The sequence below is a fragment of the Mobula birostris genome, chromosome 13 (assembly GCF_030028105.1).
Source record: "Mobula birostris isolate sMobBir1 chromosome 13, sMobBir1.hap1, whole genome shotgun sequence".
NCBI lineage: Eukaryota > Metazoa > Chordata > Chondrichthyes > Myliobatiformes > Myliobatidae > Mobula > Mobula birostris.
In genome coordinates this window covers 10,172,395-10,185,386 of record NC_092382.1, presented here as the reverse complement: position 1 = coordinate 10,185,386, position 12,992 = coordinate 10,172,395, and the positions used below count along the sequence as shown (strand labels likewise).

Here is a 12,992-nt window from a genome sequence, read left to right as displayed (position 1 = left end):
CCCCGGGCTCTTCCTGTCTGTGTCATTCCCCGGGGTCCCGAACCCGCACATCCGGCAGAAGCAGCGCCGCTGGACAGGAGGCGAAAATACGTCACCACGGGAGACCAGCGAGCGACGCACAGCGCGAGCCTGAAGCTAGTTCCGTTAAAAACGGTTGGGAATTAAACCTGGCGCGTGGCCATTAAAGGTAAGGGGAAGTGGGGGGCGGGGGGTTAAAGGGGAGGGCGGGGAATCGGCCAAAATGTCGGCATCCCGCGGGCGGGGATGTTCACACATTCAGATGTACACACGGTCACTGTCAGTCCGGGTCTGGGTTCCTGCAGAGATCTCAGTTCCTTCCTCCCGGTCTCACTGAACAGATTGTACCCCAGCCTGAAACAGATGGGAGAATAAAGATGAAATAAACAGATTACACAACAGTGTCAGTAACAGGGGACAACACTCACAGACAAATATCACCAGAAAACCCGCGGATCCGCTGATATTTTATCACATTGAACATTAACACAAACACTCACTGGATCCACTCCAGACTCGGGTGGGTCAGTATGAGGCGGCGGAGAGCGGGGACAGATCGGTCTGTCAGTGAGTTTGAGACCAGGTCCAGCTCTATCAGTGATGGGTTTGAACTGAGAGCGGAGACAAGATCCTCGACACCAGAATCTGTGAGACCGACATTGAACAGCCTGGAGATGAGAGAGAGTGAGGGTGAAGGACACAGAGAGACAGGAGACGGTACAAATCCCCAGTGTTTATCAGTAACACAATTACTGATCACATTAATGTTCAGTGTCAGACACCCAGTGACTGTAAACACAATCTCCCACAGTCTGGTACTTACCTCAGTTTCTGTATTTTACACTCCGGGTTCCTCAGAGCCGCAGACACCAGTTTCACTCCTGAATCTCCCAGTTTATTACGACTCAGGTCCAGCCCCGTCAGTGATGTGTTTGTACTGAGAGCGGAGACGAGATCCTCGGCACCAGAATCTGTGAGACCGACACTCCACAGCCTGGAGATGAGAGAGAGTGAGGGTGAAGGACACAGAGAGACAGGAGACGGTACAAATCCCCAGTGTTTATCAGTAACACAATTACTGATCACATTAATGTTCAGTGTCAGACACCCAGTGACTGTAAACACAATCTCCCACAGTCTGATACTTACTCCAGTTTCTGTATTTTACACTCCGGGTTCCTCAGAGCCGCAGACAGCAGTTTCACTCCTGAATCTCCCAGTTTATTATCACTCAGTCTAAACACAAACAGACAAATTGATGAACAAAGCGATTCAAACTGTGGGTCTGAGGGAATTTCTCTGTCTCGGATATTTCAGGAAACATTAAACCCTTCAGTAAATCACTGATCGGAGTTCCCATCACTGTCAATGTCCCTCACTGTCCAGCTCCAGGGTATTCACCGAATGTCAGTAATTTAGTCTGTCGGTGTGACCCTGTAAACTCCACATATTCTGTCTCATTCCCCGATGGTCAGAAAAGTTTTACTGATGTGAGAGGGTCGGGAGGGGCAGGGATGAAGGTGGGAGAAAGTCCCACAGTGAGGTAGATGTGTGAATGGGGAAATATCGATGGGAGATGGTAGAAGAAAAAGGAGGAACGGGGATGGGGAAGAGAGATCCCACAGGACAAAGGGTGATGGCATTTGTTACAATTCTTCACAATCATATTTACTACAGTTTTACCCAAATCCCTTTACACTGAAACAACACAATGGAAGAGTTTCATAGTTCAGAGTGAGAGATAAATCAAGTTACCCCAACTCCCGGCACTTGTGCAGCCCGGGTCCCAGCCGCTGGATTCCTTCACACTGAATATGGCAGACAGCCAGGTCGAGGTGTTTTATTGTATCACAGAGTCCGATGACATGAGACAGGACCATGCAGTCAATCGGGGTCAGTGTCATTCCACTGAATGAAAGTGTTTCCACTGATCCCAGTGCGGCCTGAGCCAGTCCACGATTCTGAGACTCAAACAGGTAGTGCAATGTGTTCAGGAGGCTCCTTTTACAAGTTTCACTCCTCGTGTTTCTACTCTGACGTTTAACCTCCTCCTTCACCCAGTCAATCACACGGCAGGTTGTTTGATGAGGAAATGGGCCCAGAATCTCCTCCAGGCCCCGAGCTGTCATTGGGTTGGAGAGACCAGCAACAAAACGGAGAAATACCTCAAATCGACCGTCTGTCGTGCTGTGGGCTTCAGTGAGGAATCTCAGAATATCCCCGGGATGTGGATTCAGGAATTGTACGACTGCAGCTACAAACTCTTGGATGGTGAGGTGTGGGAATGTGTACACCACGCTCCGGGCAGAATCCTCTCTCTCCAAAAGCTCCATCAGGAACCCGGACAGGAACTGGGAAGGCTGCAGATTGTATTTGATCAAATCTCCATCTGTAAACACAATCTTCTTCTCGGACACTCCTCTGAAGGCCATCTGACCAACCCTGAGTAACACATCACGGGGGTTCTCAATCTCACGGCCGTGGTTTTTCAGGATGTTGTAAATATAGTAGGAATACAGTTGGGTGATGGTCTTGGGAACTCGCTGTGGGTCCCTGACTCTTTGTGTGAAGAAGGGGCCCAGTGCCAGAGCGAGGATCCAGCAGTAGGAGGGGTTGTAGCTCATGGTGTACAGGATCTCGTTCTCCTTCATATGTTTGAAAACAGCTGCTGCCACTGTCTGATCTTCAAAATGCCTGATGAAATATTCCTTCCGTTCCTCACCAACAAATCCCAGGATTTCAGCCCGGACACCGATCTCCGCCTTTTCCAATAAATGTAACGCAGTGGGACGTGTGGTCACCAGCACTGAACACCCTGGGAGCAGCTTGCCCTGGATTAAACTGTACACAATGTCAGACACTTCACACCACCACTCGGGATCTGGGCACTGGTGCTTGGGTTCTGTATCTCTCAGACTGTCAGCAAAATCGATTCTGTGTTTGAATTCATCCAAACCATCGAATATAAACAGCAATCCCTCTGGGTTCTTCCAGACCTCTCTCAGTAAATTCCCAAAGTAAGGATACTGATCCAGAATGAGTTCCTTTAGGTTTATTCTGCAGTTAATAGAGTTTAAATCCCGGAATTTGAAACTGAAGACAAACTGGAATTGTTGGTATATTTTCCCTGTGACCCAGTCATAAACAATCTTTTGTACCATTGTTGTTTTCCCGATTCCCGGGACTCCGGCCACTGCTGCCGAACGCCCAGATTTAGAATTACTCCGGGAAAAGCTGCTCTGGAACAGCTGATCAGTGCGGATTTTTTCCAGCTCTCTGCGGAGATGTTTCTCTCTCCACTCCTCGTGGTCTCTGCCTCTTGCCAGCAGCTCATGTTCCACCAGTCTCCGATCTCGAACAGTAGAAATGACCGTGAGCTCAGCGTATCGATCAACCAGCTGGAAAACCTTCACCTTCTCCCTCATCAGGATCGTGTTCACTCTCAGTGTTTCAGTTTGTGCCCGCAGAGTCTCCTTGTGTTTCTGTTGAACATCTTCCATGGGAACAGACAGTGAACAAACTGTTACATGCCTCAACTCAGAACTCAGTATTTAAATACACAAGAGTTAGCTCAAAGCTATTGCATTAATTGGGGTCTCACAGTGTGTCAGGAACCTTTTGGGGCCTGTGGGGTCTCACAGTGTGTCAGGTCCCTCTCAGGGGTGTGTGGGGTCTTACAGTGTGTCAGGACACTGTTAGGGGTGTGTGGGGTTGCACAGTGTATCAAGAGCCTGTCAGGGGTGTGTGGGGTCTCACAGTGTGTCAGGTCCCTCTCAGGGGTGTGTGGGGTCTCACAGTGTGTCAGGTCCCTCTCAGGGGTGTGTGGGGTCTTACAGTGTGTCAGGACACTGTTAGGGGTGTGTGGGGTTGCACAGTGTATCAAGAGCCTGTCAGGGGTGTGTGGGGTCTTACAGTGTGTCAGGACACTGTTAGGGGTGTGTGGGGTTGCACAGTGTATCAAGAGCCTGTCAGGGGTGTGTGGGGTCTCACAGTGTGTCAGGTCCCTCTCAGGGGTGTGTGGGGTCTTACAGTGTGTCAGGACACTGTTAGGGGTGTGTGGGGTTGCACAGTGTATCAAGAGCCTGTCAGGGGTGTGTGGGGTCTTACAGTGTGTCAGGACACTGTTAGGGGTGTGTGGGGTTGCACAGTGTATCAAGAGCCTGTCAGGGGTGTGTGGGGTCTCACAGTGTGTCAGGACCCTCTCAGGGTTGTTTGAGGGATCATAGTGTGTCAGGACCCACACTGTGTCAGTGTTTCACCATGCGTCGGGACACTGTCAGGGGTGTGTGCGGTCTCACAGTGTGTCAGGACCCTGTCAGGGGTGTGTGCGGTCTCACAGTGTGTCAGGACCCTGTCAGGGGTGTGTGGGGTCTCACAGTCTGTCAGGACGCTGTCACGGGTTTCTGGGGTTTTGCAGTGTGTCAGGACCCTGTTACTGGTTTGTGGGGTTCCACAGTGTGTCAGGACCCTTTTCCGGGGGTGGGGGGTCTCAGAGTGTGTCAGGACCCTGCCAGGGTTGTGTGGGGTCTCGCAGTGTGTCAGGCCCTTGTCAGGGGTGTGTGGTCTCACAGTGTGTCAGGACCCCTCTGGGGTGTGTGGGGTCTCACTGGTTGTCTGGACACAGATGGGTGTGGGATCGCAATGTGTGTCAGGACCCTGTCAGGGGTTTGTGGCGTCTCACAGTGTGTCAGGTCCCTGTCAGGGGTGTGTGGGGTTTCACTGTGTGTCAAGGCACTGTGAGTGGTTTGTGCGGTTTCGCAGTGTGTCAGGATCTTGTGGTGGTTGTGGGGGGTCTCACAGTGTGTCAGGATGCTGTTGTGGGGGATCTAACAGTGAGTCAGAAACCTCTCAGGTGTGTATGGGATCGCAATGTGTGTCAGGACCCTGTCAGGGCTGTGTGGCGTCTCAGAGTGCGTCAGGTCACTGTCAGGGGTGTGTTGGATCTCACAGTGTGTCAGGACCATTTTGGGGTGTGTCGGGTCTCACAGTGCGTCAGGAGCCCTTTCAGGTGTGTGTGGGGTCTCACAGTGCATCAGGTCCCCGTCAGGGGTGTGTCAAGTCTCACAGTGTGCTAGGACCCTGCCAGGGTTGTGTGGCATCGCAATGTGTGTCAGGACCCTGTCAGGTGTGTGGCATCCATAGTGTGTCAGGTCGCTGTCAGGGGTGTGTGGAGTCTCACAGTGTGTCAGGACCCTGTCAGGGGTGTGTGGAGTCTCACAGTGTGTCAGGACCCTGTCAGGGGTGTGTGGGGTCTCACAGTGTGTCAGGACCCTGTCAGGTGTGTGGCATCCATAGTGTGTCAGGTCGCTGTCAGGGGTGTGTGGGGTCTCACAGTGTGTCAGGACCCTGTTAGGGGTGTGTGGGGTCTCACAGTGTGTCAGGATCCTGTCAGGGGTGTGTGGGGTCTCACAGTGTGTCAGGACCCTGTCAGGGGTGTGTGGGGTCTCACAGTGTGTCAGGACCCTGTTAGGGGTGTGTGGGGTCTCACAGTGTGTCAGGACCCTGTTAGGGGTGTGTGGGGTCTCACAGTGTGTCAGGATCCTGTCAGGGGTGTGTGGGGTCTCACAGTGTGTCAGGACCCTGTCAGGGGTGTGTGGGGTCTCACAGTGTGTCAGGACCCTGTTAGGGGTGTGTGGGGTCTCACAGTGCGTCAGGACCCTGGCAGAGGTGTGTGGGGTCCAACAGTGTGTCAGGACATTGACAGGGGTGTGTGGGGTCTCACAGTGTGTCTGAACACTGTCAGGGGGGGTCTCACAGTGTGTCAGGACCCTCTCAGATGTGTGTGGGATCTCAGTGTGTTTCAGGACCCTGTCAGTTGTGTGTGGCGTCTCACAGTGTGTCAGGTCGCTGTCAGAGGTGTGTGTGGTCTCACCGTGCGCAGGATACTGTCAGGGGTGTGTGCGGTCTCACAGTGTGTCAGGTCCCCTTTGGGGCCTGTGAGGTCTTACAGTGTGTCAGGACCCTCTCAGGGGTGTGTGGGGTCTCACAGTGTGTCAGGACCATGTCAGGGTTGTGTGGGGTCTCACAGTGTGTCAGGTCCCTGTCAGGAGTGTGTGGGGTCTCACAGTGTGACAGGACACTGTCTGTCAGTTGTGTGTGGGTTCTCACAGTCTGTCAGGACGCTGTCACGGGTTTGTGGGGTTTCACTGTGTGTCAGGACCCAGTGATTTGTTTGGGGGTCTCACAGTGTGTCAGGACCCAGTGATTTGTTTGGGGGTCTCACAGTGTGTCGGGACCCTTTTCGGGTGTGTGGGGTCTCACAGTGCTTCTGAACCCTGTCAGGGGTGTGTGGGATCTCACCGTGTGTCAGGACCCTCTCAGGGGTGTGTGGGGTCTTACAGTGTGTCAGGACCCTACCTAGGTTGTGTGAGGTCTCACAGTGTGTCTGGACCCTGCCAGGGGTGTGTGAGGTCTCACAGTTTGTCTGGACACTGTCGGGGAGGGTGGGGCGGTCTCACAGTGTATCATGACTGTCTCAGATGTGTGTGGGATCTCAATGTGTGTCCGGACCCTGTCATGCGTGTGGCGTCTCACAGTGCATCAGGATCTTGTTAGGGGTGTCTGGGGTCTCACAGTGTGTCATCATCCTCTGGGGGGTGTGTTAGGACTGACAGTGTGCCAGGACCCTGTCAGGGTTATGTGGGGTTTCACAGTGTGTCAGGACACTGTGAGTGGTTTGTGGGGTCTCATACTGTGTCAGAACCCTCTCAGATGTGTGTGGGATCGCAATGTGTGTCAGGACCCTGTCAGGGGTGTGTGGCATCTCACAGTCTGTCAGGACGCTATCCAGGGTGTGTGTGGTCTCACAGTCTGTCAGGACCCTGTCAGGTGAGTGTGGAATCTCACAGTGCGTCAGGTCCCTGTCAGGGGTGTGTGTGGTCTCACAGTGTGTCAGGAACGTGTCAATAGTGTGTGGGGTCTCACAGAGTGTTAGGACCCTGTTAGGGGTGTGTGGGGTCTCACAGTGTGTCAGGACCCTGTCTGTCAGTTGTGTGTGTGGTCTTACAGTGTGTCAGGTCCCTGTCAGTGGTGTGTGGGGTGTCACAGTGTGTCAGGACCTTTTCAGGTGTGTGTGGGGTCTCACAGAGTGTCAGGACCGTGTGAACAGTGTGTGGGATATCAATGTGTGTCAGGACGTTGTTAGGGGTGTGTGGCGTCTCACAATGTGTCAGGTCCCTGTCAGGGGCGTATGGGGTCTCACTGTGTGTCAGGACCCTGTCAGAGTGTGTGGGGTCTCACAGTGTGTCAGGACCCTGTCGGGTTGTGTGAGGTCTCACAGTGTGTCAGGATCTTGTCAGGGGTGTGTGGGGTCGCACAGTGTGTCAGGACCCTGTCAGGGGTGTGTGGGGTCGCACAGTGTGTCAGGACCCTGGCAAGGTTGTGTGGTGTTTCACAGTGTGTCAGAACACTCTGAGTGGTTTGTGGGGTCTCACAGTGTGCCAGAACCCTCTCAGATGTGTGTGGGATCGCACTGTGTGTCAGCACCCTGTCAGGTGTGTGTGGGGTCTCACAGTGTGTCTGGACTGTGTCAATAGTGTCTGAGGTCTCACAGTGTGGCAGGTCCCTGTCAGGGGTGTGTGTGGTCTCACAGTGTGTCTGGACCCTGTCAGAGTGTGTGGGGTCTCACACTGTGTCAGGACCCTGTCGGGTTGTGTGAGGTCTCACAGTGTGTCAGGGCCCTCTCAGGCGTGTGTGGCATCTCACAGCGTTTCCTGAGCCTGCCAGGGATGTGTGCGGTCTCACAGTGTGACAGGACGCTGTCATGGGGGTGTGGGGTTTTACAGTTTGACTGGACAGTGCCAGGGGTGTCTGGGGTCTCACAGTGTGTCAGGACCCTGTCAGGTGTGTGTGGGGTCTCACAGTGTGTCTGGACTGTGTCAATAGTGTCTAGGGTCTCACAGTGTGTCAGGACCCTGTCAGGTGTGTGTGTGGTCTCACAGTGTGTCAGGACCCTGTCAGGGGTGTGTGTGGTCTCACAGTGTGTCTGGACTGTGTCAATAGTGTCTGGGGTCTCACAGTGCGTCAGGACACTGTCAGGGGTGTGTGGGTTCTCACAGTGTGTCAGCACCCTGTCAGGGGTGTGTGTGGTCTCACAGTGTGTCAGGACCCTGTCAGGGGTGTGTGTGGTCTCACAGTGTGTCAGGACCCTGTGACTTGTTTGGGGGTCTCACAGTGTGCCAGAACCCTCTCAGATGTGTGTGGGGTCTCACAGTGTGTCAGCACCCTGTCAGGTGTGTGTGGGGTCTCACAGTGTGTCAGGATCCTGTCAGGGGTGTGTGTGGTCTCACAGTGTGTCAGAACCCTGTCGGGGGGTGTGGTGTGTCACAGTGTGTCAGAACCCTCTCAGGGTTGTTTGAGGTATCACAGTGTGTCAGGACCCTGTCAGGGGTGTGTGTGGTCGCACAGTGTGTCAGGATCCTGTCAGGTGTGTGTGGGGTCTCACAGTGTGTCAGGACCCTGTCAGGGGTGTGTGTGGTCTCACAGTGTGTCAGAACCATGTCGGGGGGTGTGGTGTCTCACAGTGTGTCAGAACCCTCTCAGGGTTGTTTGAGGTATCACAGTGTGTCAGGACCCACAGTGTGTCAGTGTCTCACCGTGCGTCAGGGCACTGTCAGGGGTGTGTGGGGTCTCACCGTCTGTCTGGACGCTGTCACGGGTTTGTGGTGTTTCACAGTGTGTCAGGACCCTGTGACTTGTTTGGGGGTCTCACAGTGTGTCAGGACCCTTTTCCGGGGGTGGGAGGAATCTCACAATGCGTCAGGATCCTTTTGGGGTGTGTGGGGTCTCACCGTGTGTCAGGACCCTCTTAGGGGTGCGTGGGGTCTCACAGTATGTCAGGTCGCTGTCAGGGGTGTGTGGGGTCTCACAGTGCATCAGGACCCTGCCTGGGTTGTGTGGGGTCTCACAGTTTGTCTGGACCCTGCCAGGTGTGCGTGGGGTCTCAGAGTGTGTCTGGACACTGTCAGGGGGTGTCTCACAGTGTGTCAGGAGCCTCTCAGGTGTGCGTGGGATCTCAATGTGTGTCAGGTCCCTATCAGTTGTGTGTGGCGTCTCACAGTGTGTCAGCTCGCTGTCAGGGGTGTGTGTGGTCTGACAGTGTGTCAGGACCCTGACAGGGTTGTTTGAGGTCTCACAGTGTGTCAAACCCTGTCGGGAGTGTGTGGGGACTCACAGTGTGTCAGGATCTTGTTGGGGGTGTGTGGGGTCTCCCAGTGTGTTAGGATCCTGTTAGGCGTGCTGGAGTCTCACAGTGCGTCATCACCCTCTCGGGTGTGTGTGAGGTATCACAGTTTGTCAGGACCCTGTCAGGGGTGTGTGGGGTCTCACAGTGTGTCAGGACCCTCTCACGTGTGTGTGGGATCTCAATCTGTGTCAGGACCCTCTCACGTGTGTGTGGTATCTCACAATGTGTCAGGTTGCTGTCAGGGGTGTGTGGGGTCTCGCAGTGTGTCAGGAATTTGTCAGGGGTGTGTGGTGTCTCACAGTTTGCCAGGTCCCTGCCAGGAGTGTGTGGGGTCTCACAGGGTGTCAGGCCCCTGGCAGGGTTGTGTGGGGTTTCACTGTGTGTCTGGATACTGTGCGTGGTTCGTGGGGTCTCGCAGTGTGTCAAGACCCTGTCAGGGTCTTGTGAGAGGGTTCTGAGAGTTTTTCGGGAACCTCTCAGGTGTGTGTCGGGTCTCACAGTGTGTCAGGAATTTGTCAGGGGTGTGTGGGGTCTCACAGTGTGTCAGGTCCCTGTCAGGGGTGTGTGGGGTCTCACAGTGTGTCAGGGTCCTGTCAGGGGTGTGTGGGGTCTCGCAGGGTGTCAGGCCCCTGTCAGTGGTGTGTGGGGTCTCACAGTGTGTCAGGTCCCTGTCGGGTGTGTGGGGTCTCACAGTGTGTCAGGAACCTGTCAGGGGTGTGTGGGGTCTCACCGTGTGTCAGGGTCCTCTTAGGGGTGTGTGGGGTCTCACAGTATGTCAGGACTATGTCAGGGGTGTGTGGGGTCTCACAGTGTGTCAGGGTCCTCTTAGGGGTGTGTGGGGTCTCACAGTGTGTCAGGGTCCTGTCAGGGGTGTGTAGGGTCTCACAGTGTGTCAGGGTCCTGTCAGGGGTGTGTGGGGTCTCACACTGTGTCAGGTCCCTGTCAGGGGTGTGTGGGGTCTCACAGTGTATCAGGGTCCTGTAAGGGGTGTGTGGGGTCTCACAGTGCGTCATGTCCCTGTCAGGGGTGTGTGGCGTCTGACAGTGCGTCATGTCCCTTCTGGGGTGTGTGGGGTCTCACAGCGTTTCTGAACCCTGTCAGGGGTGTGTGTGGTCTCACAGTGTGTCAGGACCCTGTCAGGGTTATGTGGCGTCTGACAGTGCGTCATGTCCCTTCTGGGGTGTGTGGGGTCTCACAGCGTTTCTGAACCCTGTCGGGTGTGTGCGGTCTCACAGTGTGTCAGGACCCTTTTGGGGTGTGTGGCGTCTCACAGTGTGTCAGAACCCTCTCAGGGGTGTGTCTATTCTCACAATCTGTCAGGACACTATCTAGGGTGTGTGGGGTCTCACAGTTGTCAGGACCCTGTCTGGTGTGTGTGGAGTCTCACAGTGCGTCAGGTCCCTGTCAGGTGTCTGCGGGGTCCACAGTGTGTCAGGACCGTGTCAATAGTGTGTGGGGTCTCACACTGTGTCTGGACCCTGCCAGGGGTGTGTGGGGTCTCACAGTGTGTCAGGTCCCTGTCAGGTGTCTGCGGGGTCCACAGTGTGTCAGGACCGTGTCAATAGTGTGTGGGGTCTCACAGTGTGTGAGGACCCTGTCGGGGGTGGGGGGGGGCGGTCTCACAGTGTGTCAGGATCCTCCTAAGTGTGTGTGTGGGATCTCAATGTGTGTCAGGACCCTGTCAGTTGTGTGTAGTGTCTCACAGTGTGTCAGGTCGCCGTCAGGTGTGTGTGTGGTCTCACCGTGTGTCAGGACGCTGTCAGGGTTGTTTGAGGTCTCACAGTGTGTCAGGACGCTGTCAGGGGTGTGTGCAGTCTTACAGTGTGTCAGGACCGTGCCAGGGGTGTGTGGGGTCTCACAGAGTGTCAGGACCCTTTCATGTGTGTGTGGTGTCGTGTGGTGTGTCACGATCCTATCGGGGGTGTGTGTGGTCTCACAGTGTGTCAGGACCCTGTCAGGGGTGTGTAGGGTCTCGCTGTGTGTCAGGTCACCGTCAGAGGTGTGTGGGGTCTCACAGTGTGTCAGGGCCCTGTCAGGGGTGTGTGCAGTCTCACAGTGTGTCAGGGCCGTTCCAGGGGTGTGTGGGGTCTCACAGTTTGTCAGGACCCTTTCATATGTGTGTGGTGTCGTGTGGTGTGTCACGATCCTATCGGGGGTGTGTGTGGTCTCACAGTGTGTCAGGACCCTGTCAGGGGTGTGTAGGGTCTCGCTGTGTGTCAGGTCACCGTCAGAGGTGTGTGGGGTCTCACAGTGTGTCAGGGCCCTGTCAGGGGTGTGTGCAGTCTCACAGTGTGTCAGGGCCGTTCCAGGGGTGTGTGGGGTCTCACAGTTTGTCAGGACCCTTTCATATGTGTGTGGTGTCGTGTGGTGTGTCACGATCCTATCAGGGGTGTGTGTGGTCTCACAGTGTGTCAGGACCCTGTCAGTGGTTTGTGGTGTCTCACAGTGTGACAGGACCTTGTCAGGGGTGTGTGGGGTCTCACAGTGTATCAGGACTGTGTCAGGGTTGTGTGGGGTCTCACAGTGTGTCAGGACCGTGCCAGGGGTGTGTTGGGTCTCACAGTGTATCAGGACTGTGTCAGGGTTGTGTGGGGTCTCACAGTGTGTCAAGACGCTGTCAGGTGTGTGTGGGATCTCACAGTGTGTCAGGAGCCGGGCAGGTGTGTGTGGGGTCTCACAGTGTGTCTGGACACAGATGTGTGTGGGATCGCAATGTATGTCAGGACCCTGTCAGGGGGTGTGTCGCGTTTCACAGTGCGTCATGTCCCTGTCAGGTGTGTGTGGGGTCTCACAGTGTGTCAGGACCCTTCTGGGGTGTGTGGGGTCTTGCAGTGTTTCTGAACCCTGTCAGGTGTGTGTGTGGTCTCACAGTGTGTCAGGACCCTTTTGGCGCCTGTGGGGTCTCTCAGTGTGTTAGGAACCTTTCAGGGGTGTGTCGGATCTCACAGTCTGTCAGGACCCTATCCAGGGTGTGTGGGGTCTCACAGTGTGTCAGGAGCCTGCCAGGGTTGTGTGGGATTGCAGTGTGTGTCAGGACCCTGTCAGGTGTGTGTGGCGTCCACCGTGGGTCAGGTCGCTGTCAGGGGTGTGTGGGCTCTCACAGTGTGTCAGGACCCCTCAGGGGTGAGTGGGGTCCCACAGTGTTTCTGAACTCTGTCAGGCGTGTGTGCCATCTCACAATGGGTCAGGACCCTTTTGGGGGGTGTGGGGTCTCACAGTGTGTCAGGACCATGTCAGGAGTGTGCCGGATCCCACAGTGTGTCCGGATCCTGTCAGGGGTGTGTAGGGTCTCGCTGTGTGTCAGCACCCTGTCACGGGTGTGTAGGGTCTCACAGTGTGTCAGGTCCCCGTCAGAGGTGTGTGGGGTCTCACAGTGTGTCAGGGCCCTGTCAGGGGTGTGTGGGGTCTCACAGTGTGTCAGGACCGTTCCAGGGGTGTGTGGGGTCTCACAGTTTGTCAGGACCCTTTCATGTGTGTGTGGTGTCGTGTGGTGTGTCACGATCCTATCAGGGGTGTGTGTGGTCTCACAGTGTGTCAGGACCCTGTCAGTGGTTTGTGGGGTCTCACAGTGTGACAGGTCCCTGTTAGGGGCCTGTGGGGTCTCACAGTGTGTCAGAACCCTGCCTGGGTTGTTTGGGGTCTCACAGTGTGTCAGGAACCTATCCAGAGTGTGTGGGGTCTTGCAGTGTGTCAGGACCCTGCCTGGTGTGTGTGGAGTCTCACATTGTGTCATAAACCTGTCAGGGGTGTGTGGGGTCTCACAGTGTGTCAGGACCCTTTTGGGGTGTCT

The 12,992-nt window shown here is 55.1% G+C and overlaps 1 protein-coding gene across 1 annotated transcript in view; it reads right to left on the bottom strand.

Moving 5' to 3' along the window:
• Positions 1-208: 208 nt before the first annotated feature.
• Positions 209-12,992, bottom strand: part of LOC140208361 (NACHT, LRR and PYD domains-containing protein 12-like) — a 55,995-nt gene continuing 43,211 nt past the window's right edge. The window contains 6 exon segments of the mRNA XM_072276964.1: positions 209-328; positions 330-372; positions 519-686; positions 842-1,012; positions 1,168-1,254; positions 1,774-3,511. Of these exon segments, the coding sequence (XP_072133065.1) occupies positions 299-328; positions 330-372; positions 519-686; positions 842-1,012; positions 1,168-1,254; positions 1,774-3,511 (2,237 nt within the window). The 3' untranslated portion in view covers positions 209-298.